At 41.4% G+C, this 17,241-nt stretch overlaps 1 protein-coding gene across 1 annotated transcript; it reads left to right on the forward strand.

Annotated features, from left to right (window-relative positions):
* Positions 1-16,459: 16,459 nt before the first annotated feature.
* On the forward strand, positions 16,460-16,903 carry LOC145802898 (uncharacterized). The gene has a single exon (XM_082895713.1). It carries the CDS (start codon positions 16,460-16,462, stop codon positions 16,901-16,903), a length of 444 nt encoding a protein of 147 aa, XP_082751839.1.
* The last annotated feature ends 338 nt before the right edge of the window (positions 16,904-17,241 follow it).

The following is a 17,241-nucleotide window of genomic DNA, read 5'->3' on the forward strand; positions in this document are numbered from 1 at the left end:
GCATAATTTGTAAGCAACCAGTACTTTTGCAGACTTAAGGGGTCCGCTCAAAAGCGGCCGAATCTACGCTCGAACGGAGGGCCCTGTTTCAGAAGTTTCGAAAAGATGTTTTATGCTTCGTTTTCCGTTCTCTTTCATTTCAAAGCACTCTTAGGCATGCATTAAACATTGTAAATGAATTAAAGAACATGAAAAGAGCCTAAGAATGTTAAACAAGTTAAAGAACAGAATAAATTGTATTGTGACCTAATTTCTATGTGTATAATGAATTGTGTAGGGTCAACTACAAGGGCGAACTAGGCATTTGAACACTGTGAGTAATAACTTAGTAAAGCTAAGTTCAAGATAAGACACTTTCTGCCTATGAAGTAAGATCTGTTCAATAAGATGCTATGCTTTATTCTATGAATGATTGTCCAACTTTGACAAGTATTTGTGACTTTATGCTATGATTCAAGTATGTTACACGTGACATTATGATATGATTCAAATATGTTACAAATGAAACTATGATATGATTCAAGTATGTTACAAGTGACACTATGATATGATTCAAGTATGTTACAAGTGACATTATGCTATGATTCAAGTATGTTACAAGTTCCCAGTCCGGAGGTTCCTTCATGGAACTGATAAGTATTCTGCACCCGGCTGGAGGTTCCTTTATGGAACTGACAAGTTTACAAGTTCCCAGTCCGGAGGTTCCTTTATGGAACTGACAAGTATTCTGCACCTGGCTGAAGGTTCCTTTATGGAACTGACAAGTATGATGTTTGATGCCTTGTATGTGATTTGTAGCGATAACGGATGTACTATGTAAGATTAAGCATGAACTCTAATTTCTGTATATGAATTGAATAAGAATACGAATATGAATCTATTATATGTACAAGACTCTATTTCGGTATGGACATAATTCAGCAAAATCTTTACTTTGTTATTATTTACTAGGCTCTAGCTCACTGTATTATTTATGTATGTAGGTGATCAACAGCGTGACCAGGCCTAGAGCTTCTGCCTGGACTCTGTTTTGTCAGCCAACCTATGTGCCTCCCGTGGAGGTTCCAGATATATCTAATGGTTATGGCTAAGTACATAAGTACAAGTTTTGTTTTCTTGTTGGGTTAAACAAGTCTTTGTTTATTTTGTAAATAAGGCTAAGTCCCTTATTGTCTAATCTGTATATATATGATGACGTAAGAATGATGTGTAAATATGTATATAAAAAGTTTCAAATTTTTCTGTCTCATGTAAGTCTGTACAGCTCAATGGATGTTGTATATTTGTTATTTACTTCCGCTAGCCCCTATTATTATGTTAATATGTCTTAGAGGCCTTCGGTAATTCCAGGATTACTGGCCAGTTATGATGCTAAACCTATAGGGGCGGGTTTGGGTCGTGACAGCAAGTGTAGAAGCAAACACTCCTGCTGCAACTACACTTGCTGAGGCTCAAAAGGGAGTTGCAGCGCCAAACACTCCCGTTACAACTACAGTTGCCGATGCTCAAAAAAGGTAGTTGTTAAGGCAAACAGATAGTACACAGTACATGCAAAGGGACATGTAGAACCTTCAGCCTGATGGCTTAAAGCAGAATATTCCATGTGATCCTTTGAAACACATGTCTTCTCTCTATTTGGCTACTTGGTGTCCTCTTGGTACCAAGGAAAAGCCTATAAATAGGACCCATTTCCCAAGGTTCAACAAGAGGAATTTTAGGAATTTGGGGGAGATGCTACCTATTTTGGTATTGCCATACACTTCTTCTTGAGCTACTTGCTTCACTCTCACCCAGTTACACACTCTCTAACTTCTCAGATAGTTGCTGTTACTCATTCTCCAGCCACTCCTACCATTATTAGACCATTAACATAGTTTTGCCTCTCTAATTACCTTCTTAACCTTGAACCCCCTTTACATTTCTGGCGACCCTACTGGGGAGGCTGCTTTGTTGATGGTTCATACTCGTAGTTGCTTATGTACTTCACTGGAAAAGATGAAGTTTAGCAACTCCCATGGCAGCAAGGCTCCTCCAATGGCAGAGCAGCACATGCGCAGAACCCTGACCACAGTGTTGTGATTGAGGCGGTTCAGTCACTCCAGGATACGCAGAGGGAGATCTTGGCAGTTTTGTAAACTCTCACTGAGGCTATTATGGCCATGGCTTCTAGACCAGCTCCAGTGCAAGCACCTTCGCCTGTAGCAGTCCCAAACCCAGTGCCTAATCTGTTCCCTAGGAATCAGGCTCTGATCCAGGTGCCATCGGTTGTAACCTAGGCGAATGCTACGACTGTTGGTTCAACTACCTAGGAGCAGACTGGACCATTCCAGCCCACTCACTTTGTTACTCTAACCGATGTACAAGCTATGCTCGAGCAAGAGCGTAGCAAGAAGCAACTGCCATCTCTCTCTGACCTAGATGTGAAGCCCCCATACTCTCAGGAGATATTGATCATGCCATACCTAACTAGGTATACAGTGCCCAAGTTTATTAAGTTTGATGGGAAACAAGACAACGCTAGAGAACATGTGGTAAGGTTCATTGAAACTCTTGGTGTCCATGGCAGTGACCACTTTTTACTTCTTCAGGAGGTCTCCAAATCACTTACTGAAATGGCTTACAGCTGGTATGTGAACTTGGCTCCCAATTTGATCAAGAGTTGGGAGGAGATGGTGAACAAGTCCCACACAAAGTTCTTCGAAGTCCAAGAGAAAGTTACAACCCTCACATTTAGGCGAGATGTACAAAAAGAAGGCGAAGATATACTAGACTATGTTAAACGGTTCCAAGATAAGGCTATTGACTATCATGAACCAGTAGATGAGGCCCATTTACTTAGCATATGTGTGGAGGGTGTCATACGCGACTACAAAATTTTCTTGGTAAACCATAATTTGCCTACCTTTTCAGCCTTGATTGAGGCAGCTAGGAACCTCAGTACCACTGGTCCCTTGCATAGATCTCTTGACAGCCACCGCTACTCTTGCAGTAGCAGAGTTTCTGCGGTAACCTCTATAGGAGGGAACCGCTCGCAAGTGGAAGCGTCGTCCTCTCGAAAGAGAAAGAGTTAAGAGGACAGAAATCCATATACTTGCAGTCTTGAGAATGTTAAGGCCTTGGTTAAAGAATGGGTAGCTGATGGTGAACTTACTTTGCCTTCCATTGATGTCCTTTCAACCAAGAAGGACAAAGAAAGCCCAGATTATTATGTCTATCACAAAACCACCAGACATCCCACTAGGGACTGTTGGACTTTGAAAAGTATCTTCAAAAAGAAAATTGACGCAAATGAGCTAAAGTTCAAAGACACCGGTAATCGTGACGTAAGGAAGGACCCTTATCCTAATCACAAAGAGAAAGGGAAGAATGTACATATGATTGGGTACCTTGGGCCTATGTGCGATCAAGTGCACATGGCGTCCTACTATGATGAGTTAGAAGAAATCACTAGCAGCCAGCTCCCTGAGACAGTACTTGTAGAGGCAAAATTCACAGAGAATACTCATGCTCATGCCTTGCAAAATTCTGTTAAATTCTGCACCTTCTTTTACCAGCTGGGGCTGAGCCAAGCCACCAGGTTGGAAGCAAAAAAGGCCATCATTAACATCTCCGAAGTGCACCATGATGAAGTTGCAGAGGCTAAGGAGTATGTTCCTCGGCGCATCCAGGAAGATTATGGAACCATTACTTTTTTAGAAGCAGATAGAGCATACCCATTTCCTCATAAACGTCCTTTTTTTTGTCACAGCTTACATCAATGATGTAGAGTTCAAGCGTGCTTTCCTTGATGGTGGGGAGTCCATAAACATCATCACTACTGACACATTTACAAAGACTGGTATCCCAGAGTCCAGGATGGTTCGCCAACCCATCACTATAACAGAATTTGGTGGTGAGAAAAAGGTTACTAAGGGCCATATTGTAGTGGACTTAGCAGTTGGCGAGATTCGCTCCGCCACTAAGTTCCATGTGATTGAAGCAGACACAAATTACCACATGATACTTGGCAAAGCTTGGATGTACCAATATGGAGCTATCCCGTCGAGTTATCATTAATGCGTAAAGGCAAAGTTGGGAAAGCACACATTAACCATAAATGCGTCTGAAAGGCCATTCGAAGTGGAAGAGACACACTATTCGGATACAGTTTTCTTTACTGAGTTGTCAACAGATGAAACTCCAAGGACTGGTAAAATTGTAGGGGTAAAGTTACCGAAGTGGGAGGACATTCGAGATGCAGAGGTTGCTCTAGAAAACAGTGGACAGAAGAGGAGCAACAAGTCTACAAGTCATCCACCCAAGATTGTTAAGGTGCATGAGGGCGGTAAGACAGTTTACTACCTATGACGATCTTGGGGGCCAGACTTCATACCTTGGGAGGATGGCCCCAAGACGAATAAATGCGACGGTGATGGGTCCCAAGAAGGATTGGTGGAGACGCTCGAGCCCATCCTTGAATGCATGCAAGATAGACCCAAACTGTAGCAAGAGGTACTTGCTGAGGTCAACCTCAGTAACTTACCAGGACAGAGCAAAGCTGTGTTTATTAGTGATACAATGGCTTCAACAGCTAAGGAAGAATTGATAACACTACTGAAATGGTATAGTGATGTCTTTACTTGGACATATGACGAGATGCTGTAGACATCCCATTTTTGACCACTCTTAAGACTTGGGCGTTACTGATGATTTACTTGGTGATGAAAGATGTGCAGGACAAAGGTTCGATTTCTTCAGCAAGATGAGAGTCAAATCCAAACTTCACACCCTATTGTCGACCAAAGCTATTTTGAATGTTTTTTAGACCTTTAAACCCTCTCTTTCAAAAACATTTTTAAAATAAAGTTTCTACGATGCTCTAAGGCTCGCATTTTGTTAAATGTTGCGCTTTTCGGTAAATCGAGCAAGGACAAAGTTGAAATGAATGAAAGAGAGTTGAAATCTTTGAAAAATCTTTCAAAACACCTTACTTAGGGGTTTGAAGTTGAAGAAAAGAGGAGAAGAGGGAAGAAACCAAGTTGGGGAAGAAGATGGGTATGAATCGCTAAGAAAGAGTCGAGCGGTCTTCACTACATCAAAACTATCTATCTATACACTTGGATTTAAGCTATGAGGCTACCACCGTTGGAAAGCTTACTTCCGGGGCTTCATTTTGCACTTAAGAATCTCCTAAAGCCGAGTCCAGATGGGGGAGATATGATTGGTTGAAGTTGGGCATCAATCCGGCTAGGACCAAAACTGAGTGGCTTCTCCAAAAGAGGCATAAATTTTTGCACAGTTGGAATTTTTATACAAGGCTGCAACCATTGGAAATCTTACTTCTCGGGCTTTAGTTTAGGCACAAGAATGACCTGAAACAGAGTTCATATGAAGGAGTTATACCCATTTGAAATTGGACCTGCAGAGCAGAATTTACTACCGGCCACAAATATGTGCTATCGGCCACAAAAGTAACATACCGGCCAAAAAAGTAGCAGGCCGGCCATCACAAGTAGCAGGCTGGCACTAAAGATGGCCGGCCGGCCAGAAGTGCCCAAAACTCATATTGGCCCTGTTTGGTAGAGCTGTGAGAAAGTGCTTATAGCTTATGCCTCAACAGCTTATAGCTTATAACTTTCAGCTTAAGCTGATTTCCAGTTTATTCTTAAAGCATCTCCTGCCCTACTCAAAGAATAAGCTGATTTCTGACTTCCAAAAAGCTATAAGCTATAAGCTATAAGCTAAACTAAACACATCAAAATAGCTTAAATTAAGTTATAAGCTGTAATTAAGCTCTGCCAAACAGGCACATTTTTGACAGATATTTCATCTCCAGCTGTTTCCAGCAAGCTCTAGCTGTCCTATAATCAGATATTTTCGACCAAAAGCTGATTTGTGCTATATATGAACCTATATCTCCCATTTTGCAAGAAAACAACTTCCTAAGCAAGTTTTGGAGCTTCTTACTCTAAAAGGTTCTCTTTCTATAGAAATTTCAGACCTAAAAACCTCTGCCTCTCTCTCTAGAGTCTCTTTCCATTGCCCTTTTGTGCATAGAAGTCCATAGAGGAAGAGAAATACTTCTTGTTTGCATATACATCCTTCATCAAAGTTAACCCCCATTGGGCTGAGGTTCTTGGAGGATCATTTTGAGCTTCAAAAACTAGTCTTAGGTCAGATTTTGGGCTGGTTTTGCAGCTGTGCATCAAGGGTAACATCTCTCTCCCCTTTAACTTGTTTTGCATACTAGCTTTGCCATAAGTTTTTGAACTACTTTGAGGCTGTTTTTGTGGTGGTGTTGAACTACAAAAACCCTTTTTTTTCCTTTGTTTTTTTAGTCCTAAAAGTCTTGGTTTGTGCCTTGGTTGGCTAGGCGGTTGTTCTCCCTTTTGCTCTTTGGCTTGTAAAGCCTTTTGAGCCAACTTCCTAAACTTTTGAAACCAACTTTTCGTGGCCTTTTAACCACTGAAATCCAAAGGATTTTCAGTGGTAAAAACCCTATTTTGAAGGCCCAAATGGGTGGGGGTTGTCCCCCCTCCTCTTGTCTTGTTTACTTGTGTTGATGGCCCTCCAAAAGAGCATGTGTTTTTACTTCTTGGAGGCTTTGTTTAGCCTCATTTTTGTGACTTTCCAGACCCACCATAAATCTTTTTTGGGCTGTCTTGCTCATCTCTTGCATGCTTATTGCACTTGTAGTGTAAATCCCCTTTGCTAGCCTTGTTGGCCTTACAAAGTAGCATGTTTGTTAAGCATGTATGGGCTCCATTTCAGCATGTTTTTGGTCATTATTTATCTTGTCATAACTCTGTCCAAAGTTGGTTTGATGGCTCCTTGCATGCATTATGCACTTGTAGTGCATTTCTATGAAATTGCCTTAACATGCTTTGTGCTTTGAGCCTTGTTTTTAGCATGATTTTGGCTTGACCCAAAGAATCTTTTAGTCATGTTTCACCATGTTTAAGCTCTGTTTGGTGTTGATTTGATCATATATGCCATGCTTTGTATAGCCACCATGCATTCTAGCTTGTTAGCTTTGGGTGTGTGAGTCATTGGCATGCTTTACTTGGCTCATTTCCATGATTTGGCATCATTGGTTATGGTATTTCAGTCCATATTTCATGCTTGTATGCTTTCATTTTCCACCATTTAAATGCTTTGAAGAGTTGGCGTCTTGTGCTCTATGATTGGGTCATTGTGCATGCCTTTAGACTTAGGCCATTTAGATGCCATCTAAGTGGGTTTTGGGGCTTATTTTGGCATGATATGATTCTGTTTTGCATTGAATAATCCACGCCATGTTTGGTTGTGATAGGTGTAGAGCAATGCTCCCTTTTGTAGCTTTGAATGCCCTTTGTTTTGGGCCCATTTCTCAGCATGTTTTGGCCTTATTCCATGCATGCTCTAACCTTATTTTGGTCTGCCTTGGGACTATTTTAAGTCCTCTTGGCTCTTTGGGGCTTGGTTGATATGGTCATGGCTTGAACCCCTTGGCTAGCCTCAAGTTTTGGACTCCCTTGCATGCTTTACTTGGGTAGTTTGATTGGTTTGGCACCACTCTTAATATGATTTCAGAGCTTAGCATGCTTGTCATTTGTCCATATTAGTCTCTTTTAAATGTGTTTAAGAGTTGCCTCTTTTATGCCTTAGATGATAGGCCTTTATGCATGCATGTTTGCATATCTATTCCATGCTTTTGTTGCATCATATTGGCCACTGATTTTGGCATGCTTGAGAGCTACCCATGTTAGTGTAAGTCCATCTCATCATGTTGTTGCATGCTTGTTTCATTTTGCATGTTGTTACATGCTATACATGTCCACATGTTTAGGTTGTATGCCTATTGCATATTGCATGTTAACATGCTCATGTTGCATTAGATTTGTTGCACACTTGAGTTATTTGCATGCTTGCTTGCTTGCCTAGGTTACATTGCATTGTACGTGCATCCCTTGCCTCTTGATCAATCATGATAGAGGTTGGGGCCCTTTATGTGTTTTGCGCATTTCATTCCATATTGAGTTGCACACTTGGCTTCTTTGGCCATCATGCATTGAAATGCGTGATTGGTGGCCCGAGGGTTGAGAGCCATACTCCCTTGAGTTCATAGCATGATAGGGAGGGTGGTTGTGCAGACATTGCCTTGTAAATTCTTTGCCATGCACTGTCTGTCCTCTGCTGCAACAAAAAATAGAGTTCTGCAGGAACAAATGGCCGGTCGACTACATTCAGTGCCGATCGACTAACAAAATCCAGCCGATGGCTCAACCTTTGGCCGATGATCATCTTTCCATGGCCGGTGGTCCTGTGTCTTGGCCGGTGACATCCCATAGTGCTAAGGGAGTGGTTCAGAAGCAACCTGGGGATTTGTGCAGTTCTCAGAGGTGCAGAACAGTGCAAACAGAGGCAACATGTGGCATGGCAATGGGTTTCCGAGCGAGGCGAATCGAGCATGCATCGTCCAATCATTTCGAGGCGGAGTTACGGCGGCCTCTTTAATTTCATACTTAGATTATTTTTATTTAATTTGTTAATTAATTAGAGATTTTGTAATATTTAATTAGCTAGAATAGTTAATTATTTATTTGGTTTGTATTATTTAGTCCCTCCGAGAGAGGGCCAATTGTGTAATAAGCGTGTGTGAGTGTGTGAATGTCTTCCAACCTCACGTCTTTTTCCCTTTTACTTACCTGCTTTCAATGGTTACTTTTAGGTCATGTTTCAATTAGCATCCTTATGCTCGCATGTTTGCATCATTCATCTGTCTTGCATGCACCGGGCTCAGCGCATCATACAAATTGCACTGTATTTCAATAGCAAGTTGAATACATGTATCGATTGTTGCATTTCACATGCCATCTTAGAATAGTCGAGCCTATTTCTAGTCGCATTTTGCATGTGTTGCATTAGCCATCTTAACATAGCTAGGATCATGCATTGATTTCTAACTAGCTATTGTTTTGGCTCGGAGTACTAGGTAAGCTTTTATGCTTTAGCATCTTGCATGTATGTGAGTGTTAACATGAAAGCATGCTTGCCATGAGGCTAATTGCTTATGTGATATAACTGCTTGAATGCCCGTGGGTGAAGGTTGGATTACTTGAATTGGAATAATTCATTGAAATCCGTGTTTTAGCCTACTTGCGAGTAGCAAACTTCAAACCATTTCCAAACAAACGGATATGCGATGCTTTGTTCCAAATTAGGCAATCTAGTCTATACTTGTTTGCTGTATGCATCACGTAGTAAGATTAGCTAATTAACCGGAATAAGAATGCATGTGTTTTCAAAACTCAATATCATGCTTAGTACAGGCCGATCTTCGGATCGGGCGAGCGGGGGTGCTCATAGTTGACCTTCCTAATCGTACCCAAGTTCCCGAGCCGAGGCAACTTTGGTGATGACAGACACGTGGCCTTAGGCAACGAGTCAGGGTTTCCTAAATTTCCCCAAAATAAATATTTAGGTGGCGACTCTGTATCTGGCAAAGCAGTTCATGTTTGGCACTTCTTTCTTAAAAATCTGTTTTCCAAAACGATTTGCTGGATTTGAACTCTTTGGTGATTTATCAATCTCACATCGCACATTGTGAGATTAGATTCAGAACCATGACATAATGAGTCTAAACTGTGGTAGTATAAGCCCTCGAGGGCGCGTCCACAGATGCCTGGTCTTGACCCATCCCTTGTCACTCATCATCTGGACACTTTTCCTAACTCTAAACCAATCAAGCAGCATGTTCGAAAGTATCACCCTGATCTTGAAGCAAATATTAAAGCGGAGGTAGAAAAGTTGTAGAGGACCAAGTTCATTGAGCCTATACAGTACCCAACCTGGCTAGCGAATACAGTGCCTGTGCAGAAGAAGAACGATCAGATTAGGGTCTGTGTAGACTTTCGCGACTTGAATAAGGCCTGCCCGAAAGATGAGTTTCCATTGCCCCATGTTGACACACTTGTCGATTCCATTGCGGGCCATCAGATGTTCTCCTTCATGGATGGGTTCAGTGGTTATAACCAGATCAAAATGACACCAGAAGATGTAGAAAAGATGGTTTTCAGAACACCCTTGGGAATTTTTTTCTATACGGTGATGCCCTTCGCTTTAAAAAATGCGGGGGCAACCTACCAACGAGCTATGACTGCAGTGTTCCATGACATGTTGCATCATGAAGTGGAAGTATATGTGGATGATCTGGTGGTCAAATCTACTAAGGCAAACAGACACTTCTGCGACTTGGAAAATTTTTTTCAGCGTTGCCACAAATTCTGCCTCAAGATGAACCCTCTTAAGTGTGCCTTCGGAGTTACCGCCGGTAAGTTCCTTGGCTTTTTGTACACCAGTGGGGGGTTGAAGTAGATGGGGATAAGATTAGGTCAATCATGGAGATGCCACCACCACACTCTCAAAAGGTTTTGAAGAAATTCCTAGGCAAAGTGTCATACCTCAGGACGTTTAATCCGACCCTTACTGAGATAACATTTTCCTTTGGGACATTGCTGAAAGGGAATCATAAATATGAATGGTTGGAAGAACACTAACATGCGTTTGATTTGGTAAAAAAAGCACTTACCTCCCCACTTACCATGATCGCCCCACAACCTAGAAAGCCTCTGCTACTGTACCTGACCTCTACACCTCGGTTTATTGGAGCTCTACTTGTCCAAGACATAGATGGGATTGAAAAGCTAGTCTATTACATCAGTCACAAAGTCAATGGTGTCGAGTCACGATATACCCCAATTAAGAGGCATTGTTTAGCCTTAATCTTTATAGCACAGAAGTTGCGCCATTATTTTTTGGCACGTCTGATCCAGGTTGTGATCTGGAGTGATCCAGTCCGCTACTTGCTGAGCAAACTTGCTCTGATTGGAAGAATGACAAGATGGCTCTTGGCTCTAGCAGAATATGACGTCATTTGTGTTACTCCCAAGGCTATTAAGAGCCAAGCACTTGCAGACTTACTAGCCTAATTCCCATCTGGTGAACATGAACCTGCAGAGGTACCTCTACCAGGTGAAATCCATGTCTCAGCAGCTGTAGTTGAGACTTATTGGGGCTTAAAATTTGATGGAGCTTCCGGAGTTGGGAAATGTGGAGTTGGCATAACACTAACCAGTCAAGAAGGAGAGAAGTTTCATCTATCATTTAAGCTTGACTTTGAGTGTTTGAACAACGAGGCTGAATATGAGGCGTTGATACTGGGTCTAATAGCTGCCCAAAAGAAGGGCCTCCACAAGTTAAAAATTTGGGGCGACTCCAAGTTAGTTGTCAAGCAAACAATGGGTGATTTCTCCTTGAAGGAGCCGCTGTTGGCCTCATATCGCACCGTGGTTCAAAGGTTGCTCACTCAGTTTGATGATGTCCAAATCCAGCATACTCCTCGAACACACAACTGTTTCCCTGATGCCTTGGCTACATTGAGGGCAAAGGTGGGTATACCAGATGATAGTATAGCCATTGTCATAAAAAAAAGAACAACACAAACAGTGCTAGCCGAAGAACATACAGAGCAAGATGCTGATGGGTGGAAAACAGATATAATCCAGCAGTTGAAAACAAGTCAGGGAACAATCAGACCAGCATAACTTGCATCATTTCTGCTCCTCAAAGGAGAGTTGTATTTTTGCGGTCCCAACAACTTGCTGGCAAGGTACGTCGGTAGACAATAAGCAACTTACAGACTTAAGTAGATCCATGCTAAGTCCTGTGGAGATGGAGATATCAGCCTATACTGACGGATACAGAGGCAAGGGTATTACTGGCCAGAGATGGAGAAGGAAAGTATTGAGTTGCAGAGGCAATGTGCAAAGTGTCAGTCCCATTCTAAGGAAGATGAAGCCCATTTCTTAAGTAGTGAAGAATGGAGGTAGCCATATATCGACTACCTTGGAAATGGCACAGTGCCTGAGAGCAAAGCCAATGCAATTAGAGTTAAGAGGCAGGCCCTCTGCTTCTTTCTTGACCAAGGCAAGCTATACTGAAAAAGCTTCGAAGGGGTACCTTTGGCGTGTTTATCAAAAGATGAGGCAAATGAGGTGTTGAGGGAAGCCCACAAGATAGAGCATTAATGAGAGCAGTGATTATATGGACATCTCATTTACCTCGGCTACTACTGGCTGACAATGAAATAAGATGCTAAAAAAATTGTGAGGAGATGCCAATCGTGCCAGAAGTTTGGGAACTTGATACATACACTGGCAGTTGAACTGCACAACATTAAACCTCCTTACCTGTTCCATACATAGGCATTTGACTTGGTAGGTCCTATAGCGCAACAATCCAAAGGCCACAGATGGATACTTGCAGTGACTAAAATTAGTACCAAGTAAGTAGAGGCTATACCGATAAGGAAGGAAGCCGAGGCAGGAGTAGCCAACTTCATCATAGAAAACATAATCTGTAGGTTTGGAATACCTAAAGTAATACTTTCTGACAATGAAACTCCCTTTGTAAATCGCCATGTGGGAAGATTGTTAGACGCCTACCAGATCAAGCACCACTAGTCTAGTCCATACTACCCATAAAGGAACGGATAAGCTAAAGCGACCAACAAAACCCTCATCCGAATACTAAGTAAAATGATGGATGAAGCAGAGGGCACATGGTCTGAACAACTCCCTGTAGTACTCTGTGCGTATATGTAGACACCCCATTTTTGACCGTCCTCAAGACTTGGATCCAGCAACAAGTTTGATTGCTCGTCGAGCACTCGAATTCTGTAACGGAACGCTCCAGGTTTGATTTTTCCAAACCCTATTTCCATTCTGTCACATATTTGGACTATGTGTTGGTCTTTGCAGAGTGATGTTCTTGATGGCCTGCCGGCCATCATTGAGGTCTACTGGCCATGGGCTTTGGCCTGTCGGCCATTGATAGGCCCTGCCGGGCATCAATAAGGCCCTGCCGGCCATCACTGATAGTCGGCCGGCCACCAGTGCATCAGTAGATATTTTTGTAGATATTTTGACAGCTGTTTGCACATAATGGCCCATCTACTTGCACGTGGATGGTTGGATCTTTACAAGGGGCCTTTGTATCTTCTATATATAGAGGTCATCTTTTTGCATGCAAAGGGTTGAACATTTTGGAAGACAAAGATTTCTCACTCTCTCTCTAGAATCCTCTCTCTATATGTTTTAGGCTTGAAAGTGAGTTTTCTTTACACATTTGCACAACACCCTTAGCCAAACACCTTCACCTTGGAGCTGAGGTTCTTGGAGGCCTTGTTTGAGCTTCTTAGAGTGGTTTTAGCTCAGAATTCTTGCTGCTTTGTTGATGTGCTTCAAGGGTAAGAACTTACCTCTTTAAAGCCTTGTTTTACTTCATTGTTTGGCCACCTTTGTATGCTACTTTGAAGCTGGTTTTAACCTCTAAAAAACTCTATTTTTAAGGTTTTGCTCTTTGGCTTGTAAAGCCTTTTGAGCCATCTTTCAAAGCTTTTGAAATACCCTTTGCTTGGCCTTTTAACCACTAAAACTTAGAGGAATTTCAGTGACAAAAAGTTTGTTTTGAGGTCTAAAATAGGAGGGGGTGGCCTCCCCTCCTTGTATCTTGTTTGTATGTGTAAATGGCCTAATAGTTAAGCATGCTTTTCTACCCTTTGTAGCTTAGTTCAAGCATGTTTTTGGCTTTGTTTTGACATGCTTCAACTTTGTTTTTGGTTGGTTGGAGCACTTCTTGTTTTCTTTTTGTACTTGTAGTGCAATCATGCTTGCTAGCCTAGCATACTTGATGATTTAGCCTATCATTCTACCTTGTGTTAGTTTGATCTCAGCATGTTTTTTCCACTGATTTAGAATGCTTTAACTCTGTTTTGAGTGGTCTTGGTCATATGAGACTTGTTATGCATGGTTGTAGTCTAAATGGCTTCACTAGCTTTGTGAGTTAAGGCCTCTAACATGCTTTGCTTGAGATGATTGCATGTTTTGGCATCATTTAGCATGTGATTTCAGTGCATATAACTCTGTCACACTCTCGCATATTCCACTCTTTCATTACTTTTGAGAGTTGTGCCTTATGCTTTGTTTATGAGCCAATACATGAGCATGATTTTCTTGCCTTTTGGACTTCCATCGTAGCATACTTTGGCCTCTGTTTTGACTTGTTTAAGCTCTGTCCAGAACTGGTTTGGTCATTTGTGCTTGATATTGCATGCCTCTAGTGTAGTGCTCTTCACTAGTCTTGATGATTATGGATTTTGAACATGGCTTGCATGCTTTGCTTGCATGATTTAGTGTCTTTACCATGCCATTTCAACACTGAAATTCTACAACCTCCCTCATTTCTTCATTTTTTTCATTCGTTTTGAGGGTTGGTTGGCCTTAAGGTTGTGTTTAAGCTTGATAGAGTTTGTGCTCAAATGGCTTTAACCCTCTTATGAGGGTTCCTCCTAGTCAAAGGCATGATCTCTCTCATGTCTTAAACCATTCTTTTGGTTGACCCCTATCTCATTAGAGGACTTTCACATTTGACAAATCAATTAAAAAATGGCTTGGTAATGTAAAATGAGTAAACAAGAATTGGACAAGTAAAACATGGCCAAGATAAGCATGTTGTTTGTATTGCATTGTGTTCAATCGGATGTTATATTGAACACAAGGTAGATTGGTCCATTTCATACTTGAAGTGATGAAAATGAGCCAATCCCCTTTGTCTCCAGTGCCTTTGATCATCCATGATAAGGTAGTGGTTCTAGAGTCTTGTTTGTGTGCATTTATTGAATGTGTACAAGTTGGATCTTTGGCCATCATGCATTGAAAATGCTTGATTGATAGTTTTGGATTCAATAGTGCAATTCCTTTGATGTTTTGAGATGATAAGGAATGTCACAGTATAAATATACCCTTGGGAGACCCTCTATTTTTCCTCTGTTTGAGCTCTGTTGCAGAATGGTGATTCAGCACACCAGTGGCCGACAGTGCCTCATCAGTGGCCGGCAAGGCTTCATCTTTGGCCGGCAGTGCCTCTATTTGGCCGGCAGGCCACTGGTGCATTCCTAAGCAGTGAATTGGTAAGGTGGAGTAGAAATTTCTTGGAGTGACCCTGCAAACAAAGCCTCTTAAGAGCAAACCAGAGGGCTTTTCGGGGCGAGAAACCGAATGCATGCATGCTCAACTTTCTGAAGCAGAGCTGAAGTAGTGTAATTTAATGCTTTACTTGTTAGTTAACATTGGTTTTGTAATTTAATTAATTAGTTTGCCAATTGATTAAGTGTTGTAATAATTAAGTAGCTTAGTTTAGCCATTTCTTTATTGTTTTGTAATAATTAGTAAGTAGTTTCCTAGTTATTCAATTTGGTTGTGTAATAATTAGTCTAATTAGTTTAATTAGATTAGCTTCACTTATTCATTCGGATCCTTCTTCGAGAGGGCGCAATGTTGTAATAAGTGTGAGTGCGTCTGTGCATGTCTTCCAACCCCACGTCTTTCTCCCTTTTACTTAACCGCTTTCGATGGTTAGTTTAGGGACACATTTCAATTAGCATACCTTATGCTTACATGTTTGCATCATTCATTTGTATTGCATGCACCGGGCTCGGCACATTATTTAAACTGCATTGTATTTCAATACACTTATTTGAATACGTGTTTCAAAGTATGTTATCAAGTTGTTGAATTCATATGCCATCTTAGATAGCCGAGCTTATTAGTTGCATTATTACATGTGTTTCATTAGGCATCCTAACATAGTTAGAATCATGCATTGTTTCTAACTAGCTTTTGTTTTGGCTTAGAGTACACTGTAAGTTTTACGCTTTAGCATACTTGTATGAGTGTGAGTGGTGCCATGATAGCATACTTGCCATGAGGCTATGTGCTTACTTGCTAAACTGCATGAGTGCCTGTGGATGAAGGCTTGGTTGCTTGAATTGGGACAATTCGATAAATGTGAGTTTTAAGCCCACCTGAGGGTGGCAAATCCGCGTTTTAGCCCACTTGAGAGTGGCACCTTCAAACGATTTTAAAAAACAAACATGAATTGTTTTGTTCCAATTCTCGCGATTTAGTCTATACTTGCTTATGTGAGTCACATAGTAAAGTTAGCTAACAATCAGAATAAGAACACATGTGTTCATAAACCAACATATCATGCTTAGTAGAGGCCGATCATTTGATCGGGCGAGCGGGGGTGCTTATTTCAGGACCTTCCCCTCTCATACCCAAGTTCCTGAGCTGAGGCAACTTTGGTGATGACGAACAGATGGCCTTTGGCACGAGTCAGGGTTTCCTAAATTTCCTAAAAACAAAATATTTAGGTGGCGACTCTGTAATCTGGCAAAGTAGTCCAGTTTTGGCATTATTTGATCTAAAATAAATTTTCTAAAATGATTTTCCGGATTGGACTCTTTGGTGTTTGTCAGTTTCACATTGCATTTTGTCAAATTAGATTCAGAACCGTGACAAGAGTCCGAACTGTAGGAGACCAATTCGCGCCTCTCCGAAAGGGGGGCACGTGAAGAAAGTCGAGTCTATAGTATAGAATGTCAAAGAGGAAACCAACCCAGACAACCCCATTTTTCCTAGTATGTGGGTCCGAAGCTGTGTTACCAGTTGAGTTGGTAGTACCCTCAGCAAGAATGGCTATGTCGGCACACTTAGTTCTAGACAGTAGGAAGAATGACATAGAGGCAGCTGAAGAAAGAAAAGATCATGCCTCACAGGCAATGGAAAAGTATCATCAATCCATAGCTCATGCCTATAATCAATCTGTTCAACACAGGAAGTTCAATAAGGGGGACTTGGTATGGAAGACAGTGGACACAATCATTCAGGGGCAACCAATTCCCAAATTCTCACCCAAACGGGAAGGCCCCTACAAAGTTGCTGAGGCAAGCAGCAACGGGTACTACAAGTTGATAAGAGTAGATGATGGGTTTAGAACTGGCCCTATCAACACCAAGTATGTCAAAGAATATTTTCCTTAAGTGTTTTTGTTCAGGAAAAAGAGTTGTGAAGTTTCTTTGTTAATACTTCCAAAGCAAAGTGTAAAGAAAGTGTCATACACTTAGTAAACCTGTTACTCTCATATACACTTAGTGTGATGAAAGTTTCCATACGTAGTGAAATTTTATCCTTGTAAAAGCTTAGGCATGATGAAGTTTTTTTCACTACAAGAGTTTTGCTTATCTTTAGAAACTGTATAAAAGCAATGTAAGGAGGACAAACAAATGAAATTCAAAGTACTACAAACCATCCACACTTTTCATTAAAGTCAAACTTCCAGAACATGATTATAATGTTTGAAAAGAAGTTGTGATAGAGA

Source organism: Camellia sinensis, chromosome 11, assembly GCF_055761805.1.
Source record: "Camellia sinensis isolate YWXY chromosome 11, ASM5576180v1, whole genome shotgun sequence".
Taxonomy (NCBI): domain Eukaryota; kingdom Viridiplantae; phylum Streptophyta; class Magnoliopsida; order Ericales; family Theaceae; genus Camellia; species Camellia sinensis.